The sequence below is a fragment of the Cercospora kikuchii genome (assembly GCF_019650295.1).
Source record: "Cercospora kikuchii DNA, contig_00001, whole genome shotgun sequence".
Taxonomy (NCBI): domain Eukaryota; kingdom Fungi; phylum Ascomycota; class Dothideomycetes; order Mycosphaerellales; family Mycosphaerellaceae; genus Cercospora; species Cercospora kikuchii.
The window spans coordinates 1410182-1425376 of record NW_025408582.1 but is presented as its reverse complement, the minus strand read 5'-3'; the positions used below and the strand labels follow the sequence as shown (position 1 = coordinate 1425376).

General features: G+C 53.9%; 7 protein-coding genes across 7 annotated transcripts; 5 read left to right on the top strand and 2 right to left on the bottom strand.

Annotated features, from left to right (window-relative positions):
- Window positions 1-420: 420 nt before the first annotated feature.
- Window positions 421-1033, top strand: CKM354_000048900 (uncharacterized protein; the record flags this gene model as incomplete). Its single annotated transcript, XM_044795578.1, has 2 exons — window positions 421-501; window positions 569-1033. The coding sequence occupies 2 exons, from the start codon at window positions 421-423 to the stop codon at window positions 1031-1033; spliced, it is 546 nt and encodes a 181-aa protein (XP_044651513.1).
- Window positions 1034-1524: 491 nt separating this feature from the next.
- CKM354_000048800 (uncharacterized protein) lies at window positions 1525-2428 on the top strand (the record flags this gene model as incomplete). Its single annotated transcript, XM_044795577.1, has 2 exons — window positions 1525-1640; window positions 1705-2428. The coding sequence occupies 2 exons, from the start codon at window positions 1525-1527 to the stop codon at window positions 2426-2428; spliced, it is 840 nt and encodes a 279-aa protein (XP_044651512.1).
- Window positions 2429-3202: 774 nt separating this feature from the next.
- On the top strand, window positions 3203-4501 carry CKM354_000048700 (uncharacterized protein; the record flags this gene model as incomplete). The annotated part of the gene is made up of 1 exon (XM_044795576.1): window positions 3203-4501. One exon carries the CDS (start codon window positions 3203-3205, stop codon window positions 4499-4501), a length of 1299 nt encoding a protein of 432 aa, XP_044651511.1.
- Window positions 4502-5596: 1095 nt separating this feature from the next.
- CKM354_000048600 (uncharacterized protein) lies at window positions 5597-6569 on the top strand (the record flags this gene model as incomplete). Its single annotated transcript, XM_044795575.1, has 2 exons — window positions 5597-6182; window positions 6235-6569. The coding sequence occupies 2 exons, from the start codon at window positions 5597-5599 to the stop codon at window positions 6567-6569; spliced, it is 921 nt and encodes a 306-aa protein (XP_044651510.1).
- Window positions 6570-7067: 498 nt separating this feature from the next.
- CKM354_000048500 (translation initiation factor 6) lies at window positions 7068-7875 on the bottom strand (the record flags this gene model as incomplete). Its single annotated transcript, XM_044795574.1, has 2 exons — window positions 7068-7770; window positions 7841-7875. The coding sequence occupies 2 exons, from the start codon at window positions 7873-7875 to the stop codon at window positions 7068-7070; spliced, it is 738 nt and encodes a 245-aa protein (XP_044651509.1).
- A 2700-nt stretch (window positions 7876-10575) lies between these two features.
- CKM354_000048400 (uncharacterized protein) lies at window positions 10576-13528 on the top strand (the record flags this gene model as incomplete). Its single annotated transcript, XM_044795573.1, has 3 exons — window positions 10576-10635; window positions 10690-13063; window positions 13113-13528. 3 exons carry the CDS (start codon window positions 10576-10578, stop codon window positions 13526-13528), a joined length of 2850 nt encoding a protein of 949 aa, XP_044651508.1.
- A 509-nt stretch (window positions 13529-14037) lies between these two features.
- CKM354_000048300 (uncharacterized protein) lies at window positions 14038-14649 on the bottom strand (the record flags this gene model as incomplete). The annotated part of the gene is made up of 2 exons (XM_044795572.1): window positions 14038-14366; window positions 14427-14649. 2 exons carry the CDS (start codon window positions 14647-14649, stop codon window positions 14038-14040), a joined length of 552 nt encoding a protein of 183 aa, XP_044651507.1.
- Window positions 14650-15195: the final 546 nt, after the last annotated feature.

Here is a 15195-nt window from a genome sequence, read left to right as displayed (position 1 = left end):
GCATCACCGTCTGTACAACACGGCATTGATATCAGGAAATCAAGCCATGAAATTTATGCATCTTTGATGGAACACGTGCCAGAGCTTTGAGACAATGTTCGAAGTCAGATCGTTTTTCTTGCATCACTCTGCGTTCATCACAGCAGGATCATAGATGTCAATGAATACGCCAAGGGATCTCCACCATCCCACCTCCCTCTGGGTCGCGTGCTTTACTTTGTGTGATGATCCATCAGTATGATGAGCCGTGCAGACGCCACGATGACGCTGTACCTGCATGTTGAAGAACAGCTTCGTCTCATATTTGCGTGCTGCGAGTGTAGAACAGCTTCCATTCACATTTCCTCACGACGTTGAAATCGTATCTCACGCATTAAAGACGTTTATCCAGCCTCATCAGCAACACTTTCAGAAGCAATCATGGCAGAGAACAGAGCAGAGGGCAACAAGGGCCAATTCAGCGCGTCTGTGCCACAGCCTGAGCCAACTATCACCAGCAAGGTAAGGAATCTCACTTGTGCTGAATTGGAATGATTTCCGTCCTGAGAGATTGCTAACCTGACCGCAGCACCAACCTGGCAAGATCATTCCAGGCAGCAACGATGCCGTGCCCGAATTCGAAGCAGAAGTCCTCCCAGCCGGCAGTGCACCACCAAAGAAAACATTCGAGCCACAAACAGAGGGCGAAGCTCCACCAGTCCAGAACTACTACAAGGATGGCGTAGGCGAGGGCGAGACAGCGAAAGCTTCAGAGACCATCGTGGGAGCAACGTCCGCAGATGTGCACCAGGGCCTTGGAAAGCCGGTTGAGGGCCAGAGTTCGAAGGAGTTGCGTGATGGTACTCATACCAGCGGTGGAGTGGAGGCTGTAGGAGGTCGAGCGAACCAGGCTACAGTCGATCCTCATGATCCTCAGCATGCCAGCCAGCGTGCACTGGATAAGGATGATGCAGTGATTGGACGTGGTGATAAGGCTTCTGCGCAGGATCGTGTGCCGGAGAGCGCGGAGACTGTCGCTGCGGAGAGGAGATAGAGGTTGTCTGATCTAAAAGCCCATGTATGGGTCATGGCTTGGATGAGTTATGAATTGCTCGAGCCTCGGACTGTAATCAGCATTCGCAGTCCAGTTCATTAGTTATTGCAGTTGCAATGGCATCTTCAGTAAGATTGATCGAGCGCTGTCTGCGTCTCGTGCCCGGACCACATCATTCTGTACTGTTAGTAATGAATAGTTCGTGTGCAGCTTTGGGATTGAGTCTTGATTGTGAATGGATGTATGTGGTTTTTGTACAGTATGGTATCGAATGGCAGGGGCGAGAACTCTGGGTCATATTTCGTGGCTTGAAAAGAACGGCCATAATTCGTGGTAGAACGCTTTGCCTCGGCCTGGAGCAGCTACCGATGGACCTCGACCTCGCCATCGATTACAGAACTAAAGTGGATAGAACAGACGGTAGGTTGGCGTTTCTTCTTTCTCGTACATCTTTCTCAACATTACTTGATCCTCGAACACAATAGCCCATCATGTCAGCCGAAGCAGACGTCAAGCTCAATGACTTCAAGAACCTCTTCTCGCTGCAAGGCAAGGTAGCTGTCGTCACCGGCGGCTCTCGAGGCCTGGGATTGCATGCTGCGTCTGGGTGAGTAGCCACACTTCACTGCAATACGCCTTTAGGCTGGCACTAACGGGAATACTTCCCACAGTCTCGCTCAAGCCGGCTGCTCCAAAATCTTCATCACATCCCGCAAAGCGAAAGCATGCGAGGAAGCCTGCGCCGCTCTCAATGCCCTACCAAACACCCAATGCAAAGCCATCTCCATCCCAGCTGATATCGCGAAGCCCGGAGAAGTCGAGAGACTCGTGAAAGAGGTCGAGAAGCACACCGACAAAGTCGACATCCTATTTGCGAATGCCGGCGCAACATGGGGCGAGGAATTCGATACACACCCTGAGAGCGCGTTCCAAAAGGTCATGGACTTGAACGTCAAGAGTGTGTTTGTCTGCTCTCAGAAGTTCGCTCCTCTTCTTCGCAAGGCAGGCTCGATTCAGGACCCTTCACGAATTGTTATCACTGCGTCGATTGCTGGTATTGGTGTTGGAACTTTGGGTAAACAGGGAACTTATGGCTACAGTGCTTCGAAGGCAGCAGCCCTGCACCTGGGCAAGAATTTGGCACTTGAATTGGGACCGCAGGGTATTTTGGTCAACAACATTGCACCGGGTTTCTTCCCTAGCAAGATGGCTAGCGGTCTTATGGAAATGAGCGGTGGTGTGGAGAAGCTTGCGGCTGCCAGCCCTAACAAGAGGTTGGGTCACCCAGAAGATATCGCTGCGGCTGTGGTGTATCTCTGCAGTCGTGCTGGTGGGCATTTGAATGGAGCGACTATTGTACTGGATGGTGGTAGTGTGTTGCAGGCGAAGCTGTAAGAGTACGACAGAATGTGTACAATGACCGATTAACGCCAGATGTTCCTGTCATCTTTAGCAAATCCATGCCGAAAGCCATTGCTGCCTCGCCATTCGATATGCTGATATATGCCCAGGTCATCAAGCATCTCGTTGATGTCAGAACTGGCGTTCATCGCTCATTCCATCAAGCATCTTCAGCGTGGTTTGCCACTGTCAGGCTTGGGTCCGGCGAATGGCTTGCCCTGTAATCCATACTAGTACGGTCTGACAGCGGTGGAAACGATAAATCGCCACAGTGGCGCTCTTCGTGTACTGGAGGCTTACATCTAGAAGCCGTTTTCTTCCTTTGTCCTTGTTGTCCAACATCGGCAAGCATTCAAGGCAATTGACAAGTCGTATTTGCAAAGCATCTCTGACAGCATCATTCGAGAGCACTGGAAATTCTGACACGCGCATGCAGACTCCACATGCTATAATCACATGTTAGCCACCCGTCGAGGACACGAATTGACCACATCCGTGAATACTAGCAGTGGGAACAAGCACATGCAATCACGACTGATCACAGTACAAGCCATGATCGGGGTCGCCGCAATGCAACCTTCGACTTCGCCCGCAAACCGTCTGGACCACGATACATGCAAGACTGGACAGCTCAAAAGCAGACAATCGCCGCGTCCCTTGAGTGATTGATCGTCTCATCACGGCCAGAGCATAGAAGGGCCACCGTCAATTTGCCGAAGGAGGTCAACGAGAAGCTCAAGGCGAGGATCGGCAGCAGAGCGCGGGAACATGTCTAAGTTCCTGTTCTATGCGGCACTTCTGGCTGTTAGCTTCCAATTCATTGTCGGGCTCGCCATTCGGAAAGACGCTAATGCCAAAGCCATCGATACATCGATTATCAGCGGCCACGATGCTGCCGCCCACAACACACGAGCCTCATCGACACAGATGATCCGCGGAGTCAACATTGGTTCTTGGTTGGTGCTCGAAAAGTGGATGGTGTCTGGACTTTTCGAGGGCACCAATGCCACTGACCAATACACATTCGACTCAACGCAAGGCGCCGAAGCCAAGTTGCGAGCTCATTGGGAGACTTACTTCACTGAAGCCGATGTCCGGAAGATCGCATCGTGGGGCATAAACGCGCTGCGGATACCCGTCGGATACTGGTCTTATGACAATTCCGGCACTCCGTACATCACAGGAGCTGACGCTTACCTGGAAAAAGCCATCGGCTGGGCAAGGACTCATGGCCTCAAGGTAGTGGTTGATTGCCATGGATCACCTGGTTCTCAAAATGGCTTCGACAACAGCGGCCAGTCTGGAAACATACGTTGGCAATCAGGTGACAATCTAGACAAGAGTATATCTGTCTTGAAGATCATCGCTCAGAAGTATGGCTCGAAAGAATATGCCGATGTAGTGCTTGGTTTGCAACTCGTCAACGAACCAGCTTCCTGGGGAGACAACAACTTCGACATCACCAAAGAGTGGACGCAAAAAGCTTACCATGCCGTAAGAGCTGCTGCGACGAATCCAAACCTACTGGTTGTGATGCACGACAGCTTCAAAGGTCCTTGGAGCTGGGTCGACGTCGGACAAGCCTTGAACGGCAATGCTTTAAAGAGCGAGGCAACCTTCTCCATCGACACGCACCTGTACCAGAACCAACAGAATGGTGACTCGTGGCTCAATCAAGACCAACACATCCAGAAGGCATGCGACTGGACGCAGACGGATCTGCTCCCTGCGCAAGCCTCGCTTCCGGTTTTCATTGGCGAATTCAGTGCGCAGACGAATATCTGCGCGTTCCCAAATGGTTCGACGGTCGCTGGTTCGAAGTGCGACGTTGACGGCTGCCAGTGCTCCTGCAATGTTGACGTTGCATATTGGAAGCCTTGGTTGGTGAATGCGACGAGGAAGTTTCTCGAAGCGGAACTCGATGCCTTTGAGCACTCCTCTCAAGCCTGGTTCATGTGGTCGTATAAAGGACCTGGCGCTTGGGGTCTTGAAAATCTGGTCAAGTATGGTGTGATCGGGGCGAAAGTCACAGAGAGGATGTTTCCTGGGCAGTGTTTGTTCTCTTAAGCAAGCATCTTGATTATCGTATGCATTCTGGCATCGCCATTTCCGTAATCGAATATGACTGCACTGTATAACAGATATAGGAATATCTTCTCTTTGAGGCGATATTGCTCTTGTTATAGCATAAAATCGCTGAGAGGTACGCCCTGGCTGGGCGGGATAAGCAGAGAGGTGCGGCAGCTGGGCCAGGTTGGAGAGGTGGAGCACGATTCGAGATGGAGCTTCGGGATTGGCCCGAGACCCTACCACCCATCCCTCGCACCTTCCAAGTCACATGCCACTCGTTCCTCCCACACCTCACATGCTCGTGAATGCCTCGCCGCGCTCGATGCGATAATCAGTCGCTGCACAACTGTTTTGCGAATTTGACACTGATCCTATCAACAGAGTAAGATCACCAAAGTCGTTTGCGACTCGGCAACGCGTCGCTCGTATCTTCCCGAGCCTCACAACAGCGACCGGGCGCTGGCCGCGAAAGATCACCACGTGAGAGGGCTATCAACACGTGAGCTGGAGCGTGAGAAGGGCAAGAGGTATGTGTCGCGCTTCCGTTAGAACCATCCACGAGCACCACCACCGTCGAGCGCCGCGACAGCGTCTTGCACGTCGCTGCGCCGAAGCTGGTGGCCACGCGACGCCGTCGACCTTGCTGCGACGAGCTGCCAGCATCTCGACGACCGCGACCGCGACGACGACGACGACTCGTGCGGTCGGGCATGTCGCGGGTGGAGCGTGCGGCGCAATCGCAAAGGCGACGCCTCCTGCGATCAGCGCTGGCAGCATGAACGGCATCTGCGCAGGACACGGCCTCGACTTGCATGCACAGAGGGTGCAGCGAGTTGCTCACGTCCTCGTCGCGATGTTGGCGCATGACCTCCACCACTCCACCACCTCCTTCACTGCGGTCACATGGACGCGCGACTCTAATCACCATCCAGCTGACATGCCCTAGACATTCACGAGCCTCGCGAGCCTCTCTTCAGGACCTTCTAGGCACGCGTGGTCCTTCCCGAGACACGGCCACACAAATTCCACTCGCATTCCGCGCTGCTTCCATTCAACAGCTCAGCACCACCTCACTTCCCACCGTTGACCACAATGGCCGCCCTCGCAAGCAAGAGAAAGCGCGACACGAACGACCTGCCACAAGCCCGACCGGGTCCCGGAATGAATGCGCACGATTTCGATCAGCCATACAACCTCAATGACGACGATGGCATGAACCAGCACGCCAACGACATGGCCTTTTCGACACTGGCTTCCCACAATGCCAACGTCGGCGACTCTGGCGACCTACACCAAGATCACGGAGATATGCACGCGCACCATAACATGGGACACCAGCCGGTACAGAGCGCGAGCGACACCGCAGCGGCCGCCATGGCGCAATACCACACGATGACCGTACCCCAATCAACAGAGCAGTCGTTCTTGAATCAAGCGAACGACCAAGGTGGCGATAGGTCTCAGCAAACGTCCCTAGATCAAGTCAACCTTGGTGGCCAGCAGCGAACATCGAGTTTCGGCGACTTTGACCACAACGTCCCACACGAATTGGCTCCTGCGCCTCCGAATGGTGCCGGATCACCCACTGGAAAGGGCGCAAACAACGGGCAGGGCAACCCGAAACCCCAAGTCGGGACGGAGGAGTGGCACAAAGTGCGACGGGACAATCACAAAGAAGGTGGGTACCGCCCTTGTCTACAATCTAACCGACCATGCTAACCTTTTTCCAGTTGAACGCCGACGTCGAGAGACGATCAATGAGGGCATTAACGAGCTCGCCAAGATCGTTCCAGGCTGCGAGAAGAACAAAGGCTCGATTCTTGCTCGCGCCGTGCAGTTTATTACACAGCTCAAAGAGAACGAAACGCAAAACATCGAGAAGTGGACCCTCGAAAAGCTGCTCACCGAACAAGCTATTGCCGAGCTGAGCTCCAGTTGTGACAAGCTCAAGGCTGAATGTCAACGTGCTTGGGCCGAATGCGAGCAATGGAAGAAAGCGGCGCAAAGTGCTGGCGTCAGTATCGACATTGACGAGAAGGATGTGAACGATGGCGACGACGTCTAGTAGACGCGTCTCCTCCGTCAGTAGCAGCAGGCGTTCGGGTAAAGGGTCTTGATGGGGACTGCCACGAAGTTCTTGGTAACTGTTCCACGCATTAGACCAGACTTTTGAGGCGGAGCAACTCATGCGCGCAAAGGAGTTGGGACTTTCTCTTATTATGGCGGAACCTGCCAGCACAGACATGATCGGCGTTTGGGAATGACGAACGGATGATACTCCAGGGAGCTCGTTTTCTTGCTAGTTATGGCTTCATTGTGCCTTTTTGGTAGTGCTGTGGCGAGCAGCTCGCATTACGAATTTCGAATTGATTGCAATCGCCTGCCAAGTCACTTTTCTAAGAGACTGCTTCTGTAATGTCGATTTACAGGCTGATCAGTGACCATGGTTCTCCCTCAAACTCCGCGCTGGATGCTAGTGCTGTCCAAAGAATGCTGACCACAGGGATCATCTAATCGTGACGCCGCTCTTTCTTCCACCTCGTAGAGCCAGACAGCAAAAAGTCTAGTAAAACGACTCCACCATAGACTCCTTGTTCTGCTGGATCGCGCTCGGCCCCATGCCTTCTCCCAACTTGAACACCGACTCGATCACGCTGAGCTCAGTGGCAGTCGTATCCAGACCCGTCACAGCCATCCAGTCGTTGACCACCATTCCAGCTCCCACAACCGGGCTACCGCGATTCACACTGCCAGCCACGAGCGGCACCTGCAACAAACTCGAAAGCTCATCCTGATCCTGTATCGAAGTCTTCGGATGCACAATCCCACCCTGATTCGACAACGACATATAACTCCCCGTCAACACATTATCCGCAATCGTCTGTCTGAAAACCTCCACACCCAACACATCCGCTATGATTTCTTCCGTCTCGCGTTCGAGGTCGGGGTGTACGAGCGCGACATGATCATTCGCACAGATGACGTTTCCGAGCGCTGAGAGGCGTTCTTCTATCCGTTGGATTTTGACTTCGTCGGGGATGGAATTTCGGAGGTGTTGGAGTTCTTGGTCGGTGGTGGAGGTGGGGACTAAGAGGCCTTTTTTGTTTCCTGCTGTGAGGCGGCCGATTATGCGGGTGCCGTTGATGGTGCAGTGGCAGATGGGGATTACGTCTTGGAGTTCGGCTTCGAAGACGGAGTAGAAGTTTTCTGAGGCGCCGACTGCGACGAGGGCGTAGGAGTTTGTGAGGGTGGAGAAGACGCCGACTCTGTGGTGGGTGGGTGTGTGGTTAGTATGGGTTTTGCGCGATGAAAATGCACAGGTGGGGTAGGTCTTACTCGTTGGAGTTTTCGAAAGAGGCGCGGACGGCCATGATGGTGGATGTGGTTTGGGTGTTGCTGAGAGATGCTGTGGTGTCCAATGCGGCGGTCTCAAGTATGTAGTTTCGGTGTTGAAGGTGAGGTGCGGTCAATCTGTCTGCTGTTCTTGCGATTGAGCTGCGGCGATGAGGTCAGATTTTGAAGAGGCTTGTGGCGTTTTCAATTGGGAAGGCCCGGTCGACTCATCTTTTCCGCACCGCAGCCACAGCCACAAGAATGAATCACCCCCGCTCGCTCACAATCACTCATCGCTTCCTCCCGCGCTAGAAACTGCTTCTATAGTGAGTCACAGGATGGGCAATACTCGGCTGCGTCTTTCGTGCTTGCAAACGCCATGCGAGAGGCAGCGACGGAAGCACTTGTTCCGCTTCCACCGCTGCAAGCATTGCATTGCGCATTGGACTGGACCCAGACTCCAGAGTTGCAACTTCTGTATCGGAGGTTCACAGCTCCTGCAATGCCACGCGATGAATCGGCATGCGCTGCCGTTGAAGCATACCGCTATCTGCCTCTGCAGACCATTTCTGTCGTCCTCGCGCAAGTCCGAACAGCAGTATATCTCCGAGGCTTTTCTTCAATCTCCTGTGTATAAGCGAAGGCATTGTGCATGGCATATCAGTAGGCCCGATGCTCTGTGACAGCCAATGCCTCCGCGACCGAAGCCCTCAACATTCGTCCCATACAGACGGCGATCCTGTTTCGGCAATGCCGCACCATTGCGATGACAGGTCCCGCGAATATGGTCAGTATGGGCAAGCACGGCCTTAACAGCAGCGGGTGCAATGTGAACAGCTACAATGACTCGTAACAGTCCTGTCTCCTTACTCCCATTCGCAAGCAATTGTACTTAGACTTCACAGAAACGGTCTCATGCTTCACGAGAGGAGTGATCGCTATTTGCGCAAGGAACTGCCCATGTTCTGTGCACCGGCGAAGCCGTGAACAAGCGGCATGCCAATACCGTCGAGGCATCACGGTGGCGTTGTGCACACTCTTGAAGCACAACGCTAACCCGTCCATTCGACCATAGTGGTATCAGCTTCCAGATCTACCCGTGCACGTCCAGGTTCTGAAACGCTCTCGATAACCTGTTGCGGCGTGCACGGCCGCCGTCCATGCGCCTGGGAACAACAGCAGCTCGGGAGGTGGCATTCGGGTATTCGAGTGGACCACGAAACAGGCCTGACGTGCAGGCGGGCGCTGAGGTGACGCCACAGCAGCAAACAACCACATGCTTGCCTCGATATCGACCATCGAACACACGCTCGCACGCCATGTGCGATAGAGGGCTTTCCCATCCAACCTGAAACATGTCATGGAGTCGCGAGAGTTCAACAGTCGACGAGTTTCGGACCGGACAATCCCACGCTACGAATGACTTGCAGCAATCGGACTTTGCCCTGCACGCCACTAAAAGGAGGGGGCCGATCCGCGGAGAGGCTGCAGTCTAGGCGTTTACTTTCTGTCGTGCGACTCCACGACAGCAGGTGGCCTCGCGCCATAGGCGAGTCGGCGAGCGGAGGGTCGCGCGCGAATGAGTCGGCTATGAAACAGCTGCAGCACCAGAATGCCACCATCTGTGCTCACCGACTCCTGCCTTGCTGCGGCAAGCTGGAACGTCTTTGTGCGGCCGGTGGAGGTGGGCGATGGGACTGGCCGGCAAGGCGGTTGCTGGTGTGGCATGGCAGACAGCGGAAGAGATGATGGATGCTGGGTAACCGCGGATCGACCAACACGTATAATGGCAGACTATCGAATGATACAAGAGGCAGAAGTGGTGAAATCCGACGTTGCGCGCTCGGCAGAGGCGTGAGGCCCACCGTGGCCCGCGCGGCGCCTCTGGCTCTAGCGTTCGACCCTGGATATCGCTGGTGGAGGAGCCACTGCACGTAGAACTTACTTGCGGGCGTGCGAGGATACTCTTTCTCTTATCCCAGAGCCGCAAGCTGGCTTGTCGTTCCGCCCTGCCTGCGTGCGCTGTGCGTTTGCCTTCTTCTGCTTCCTCTTCTCTTCCCTCGCTTGCCTGTACATTCATCAACAACAGAGGCGCATTCCGGCGCATTTCCCAGCAGCGCGATCCCTTGCAGCCGCGAGCGTCGCCCGACGACATATCAGCCAGTGCCTGCCTGCCAGCTCGCCCTCTTGCGCGCCCTTCCCTTCTGATGCCAGGTGCCTTGAAATTAGTCTTCGCTCGCGGGAGGGATCAGGCATTCTGCACATAGTCGGCACTCCCCAATCACATATCGCCGCCTCCCAACTGCTATTGCACCGCTGGCCTACTGCGCTGCTGCTGCTGCTGCCCTTCTTCAGCTCCACCACCACTTGTACATGCCCTCGCACGCCGGCCCAGTGCTTGCATTGTACCCTCGCGCGCCCCAGAGTACGTATTCTCGTCCGATCTGCCAGCGAGCTTGTCGTGGCCGGTCCACCAGCAGGAGCTGTCTGCCTGCCTGCCCGCCGCCCGCTTCACGAATCGCCCTCTGGCGGCTTGCTGACTGCCCGAACCTGCACAGCGCACCAGCCCACCTGAGGCACTCTGATCGCATTTCGATTCGCCCACGACACGCGACCGGTCCAGCACAGGACAAATTGTAGACTACCGCACCACGTCTACCTCCACCTCCAACGATATATCTGACGATCTTCACGGCCACCCATACATTACTCACCCTTCTCGAACATATCTTTGTATAATGTCTCATGGTGCAACGGGCACCGCCAACACAAACACCAGCATGGCGTTCACGAACGCAGTAAGCTTTCCCAAATCGTAGCTTGTCTGCGCCCACGCTGACCTTTTACCCCAGGCACGATCGTTCAACGGTGCCAGAAGTACAACCACAACCGAAAAGAAATCCAACACGAACGGCATTGTCAAGCCGGCTGCGACGGGGAACACATGGGGAGGCACCACAATATGGAGCAGCGGAGCAAATGGCTTTGCGATGCCGTCACTAGCTCGAGAAAATTCCTCGTCGCGTGAGCACAATCCACAACCGTTGACAGCCAAGGCTGCTGAGGATATTGAAGGAAAGACTGGTTCGGGATCGCTCGTGGAGTCGTCGATCTCCGAGGAGTATGCGAACAGATCGTGGGCCAAGCGTGGATCCATCCCTGGTCGTACCCTATCGAGCGGGCTTCCCAACGACAACATACTGTCGCAACAACGAAGTGGCAGCAACGCCGGCTTGCAAGCGATGTCCGGCGCGAGCCAAAATCTCATGGGCTTTGGGACGCGGCCACCCACGATCAACCTCAATCAGACTGGGCAGCCTCGACCTCGATACAGTTCCGCTTTTGAGTTGAAGAACGACTTCAGTGTGCGCTCCAGCGAACAGCCGCCATTCAACGTATATACTAAATTCGACCGACCGATCGATCCCTCTCACCGAAAATCCGAGTTAACCAACGGGTATACGTCTTCTGCCACACAATCGCCCAGCGACGACAGACGCCCTCCATTCTCTTCGCAATACAGTCGCAATGCTAGTATGCCCACGTCCCGAGACGGTAGTCTGCCATCATCACGTGGGGCGGAGGAGCCTCCTTCCTTCACGCGTCCAGACTATGGCAGGTCCTCACAGCGCGCTACGCCGAACAACTCTCGTGCCCCCTCGATGTCATCGGGTCGCAACGGAGCTTACAATCCTTATTTCAACGTCGACCACGTCGCCTCGAACATGCAACAGTTCTCCTTCAACGGCGAGAACCGATCACCCTCTACGTACAAGCCGACGAATGGCTTTCAAGGTTCGCATCCAGGCGCTGGTTCACGACCAAGCACGCAGGCTGGCAACAACTTCTACCACAACCATGATGACATTATCGATGAACTGGATCGGGCCAGCGCACACTACCTTGACATGGAGGACTTCGCTGCGGCACCACCCGCCAACCACTATCAATCCTCCTTGGCAGAAAGATATATCAACGCTGGAGGCCTAGCCGAATTTCGGCCTGGTCAACCATTCGTTACTGGTGCAGCTGCCCGGTCTCATGATGTCTCTGCCGGCTTGAGGTCGCCTTCTGAGTGGTCAGGCTTCTGCAATGGCGTTCAAATGGCGAATCGGAGATCTCCTGCTGCCGATAACAACCCATACATGAGTGCTCACGTTCAGCAACTGATGGCTGCCCAGCTTCGCAGCAATCCGTATGCGAGTCTGTACAATCCTTACGCCTTACAGATCAATCCACACTTCATGCAGCTCATGCCGATCAATACTATGGGGCTTGAGGTGCCAACGACGCCACGGGACAGTCCTATCGGCGAGAGTGTTCAAAGCGCACTTATGTACGAGTTCAAGTCCAATACGAAAAACAAACGATGGGAGCTACGTGACATCCGTGGTCACGTTGCAGAATTCGCTGGAGACCAACATGGATCACGATTCATACAGACGAAGCTGGAAACTGCCAACTCTGATGACAAGGATATGGTCTTCAACGAAATCGACCCGAACGCTATTCCTCTCATGACAGACGTGTTCGGCAACTATGTGATTCAGAAATTCTTTGAGCACGGCGATCAGCGACACAAGAAGCGACTGGCCAAGATCATGCATGGCCAAGTCCTGAGTCTGTCTCTGCAAATGTACGGATGTCGAGTGGTTCAGAAGGCCCTCGATCACCTGCTTGTCGACGACCAGACGCCTCTCGTCCTCGAGCTCGACAATCACGTGCTCAAGTGCGTCAAGGATCAAAACGGCAATCACGTAATCCAGAAGGCAATTGAACGCTGCCCAGCTGCCAACCTCAATTTCATCGTGGCCGCGTTCCGAGCCCAGGTTCAGCATCTTAGCATACATCCCTACGGGTGCCGCGTCATTCAGCGATGCCTCGAAAAGAGTGATCTCCCCAACCGAGCCCTGGTAATGTCAGAACTGATGCAGGGGGTCAACGCCATGATATCTGACCAGTTTGGCAACTACGTCGTGCAGCATATCGTCTCTCACGACCACGGCGAAGGTAAACAACAAGTGCTCACCATCGTCGCACAAGGCCTCGAAGGATACAGCAAGCACAAGTTCTCCAGCAATGTGGTCGAGAAATGTCTGGAGCGCTCCGATGATGTGTATCGGAACAGCGTCATGACGAAACTGCTGGACGACAATGCACGACGAACGGAGGGTGAAGGCGTCTTGCTTGGCATGATTCGCGACAGTTATGGCAATTATGTGATCCGTGAGTATGCGCCCGATCCACATTGATACATTTGCTGATTTGATTCCAGAGAAATTCTTGGATGTCCTGGAGATAAACGACTACTTCGTATTTTGCGACCACCTTCAGGCACCTCTTCTCCAAGCCAAACGCTCAGGAGCCGGCAAGCAAGTCCTGGCCATCGAGAAGAAAATGCACAGATTCGACCATATTCAACGAAATGGCAATATTAACCATGGCGGCCACTTTCATATGCAATCCGGTTCGGGCTATCAAATGCCCATGCAGATTGCTATGACCGTGGCGCCATATGCCAGCAATTACAACTCTGCCGCAACGACACCACCGCCACTCACGGCGGATACGCAGAGTCTACAGAGCTCATGCCTTCCCAGCATCAACGGCGATGCTGTCGAAGGCGCTGCTGCGAGCAGAAAGGGCAGCGATCCATCAAGCATGCACAGCATTGATGGTGTACACAGGTGACTATTCTCATGACCACAAAAAGGGGAAAGATTCTTCACAACTACTTAGGGAGTGGCGCAAATTTTCTGGCTACTAGCTATTTCCGCGAGCCCGATGGATGCATATTCGAAGGAGTATTTGGCGGGCGTGCAGGCGAAACAGACCATTGGACGGGATCTTTTAATATTATGGAAAACAACATGTCCTGGACGAGACACAGAGAGTACATGGACTAGAAGGGCGACGAAGTTCTTTTTGGTTGTTTTTTCTTTCTGGCGGCTTGGTTTCAGGTTTTCTCTGTATGACTTATGATTGGAATATGAATATCGGAAAGCAAGCATTGGAACGTCACAGGTGATGGATCATGGATGGATACCCACTGTTATTTGTATGAACTATGTACTGAGCACAATCGCTTATGAGCACAATTCTGGTTCTTTTGGGGTATCTTGTCGACTCGGTGATGTATACTCGTCGCTTGTGAGCTGCGACAGTATCAAGTCTCATCTCCTGCAGCTCCGGGTACACGTTCATTGATCCACAACGCAAAAGAAGCTGCCGTTGCCCGTCTGGACGTCGTGCCAGCCACATTCCGAATTTCCTGGCAAATCGAAGTCCTTCTTGTTCTCCGCCGCCAACTGGTCCAGGATCTGCACACTAGTCATGGTAAGCAGCTTCTGCAGCGCATTGGCTTCGCCCAAAGCCTTTGGTCCCTTGAGCAGGACACGAGTATATCCCTCGTCCACGAAAACGACGGCAGCATGGAATCCTGAGTCATCGCCATAAGTCACCACGTCGAAGTCAAGCTTGTGGTAAACAGCACGTCGTGCGAGTAGTGGGTAGAGATGCTTGGCGTTGGCTGCGATGAAGAAGATATATTAGCATCTGACTCGATAGTAGGGGCTCTCACTCGACTCACAAAGGATCTGGCAGTGCATTCCAGCCATGTCAAGCATTGGCTCTGCTTTCTTGCTCTCTTCGTTCTTTTCGTCCTTGGCAGCATCCAGGGCGGCGGCGACCTTGGCGTCGACTACTGTGTTGATTGACTCCTGAATTGCTGCGGCGACCTTTGCCTCCACCAATTTTTCCGTCGACTCGCGAAGAGCAGCTACGAGCCTGTACTCCGAGTGGGATAAGTGCATGGCGGGCGGAGGAGCCATCCTTGGCTAGAGACGGGGTTAGCTATGAGCAGAAGTGACTGGTTACTTTCGAGCGACGTACCGTGATCTGAGTGTCGATTGCTTATTGAACACAGCTGGATGTCAGGAACAGCGGGAACCTCGAGATTTGAATTTGTGCTGTTGGCGAGGGAAAGCTTTGACCCGTAGCAGAGGAACTTTTCAAGCAAACAAACAAGGGCGTAGAAACTGCCTGAAGGCACGGGCTGGGTTGTATTTCGGCTTCAGGTTTCACTGAGCTTCACTTGGACTTTGTCTCGAGTGTTGAGAAGAGGAGCTCACGGTAGCGCAATGATCCATTCCGAGAAATCAGATCGTCTTGCGTACTGACTTCTACGCTTCTTCCAGATGTCAATCTCCATGGTGCGCTGCAATTTTCGGAAATGTCCGCTTTCGAGCGAGCGTCAATGGCCATATCTACTCATCGTCCTCGACGGCATAGCAGTGGCTCCTGCCCTCCCCAATGGATCGCTTCCAAAGAATGACAGTCCAATGGCATTGCAGCGCCTC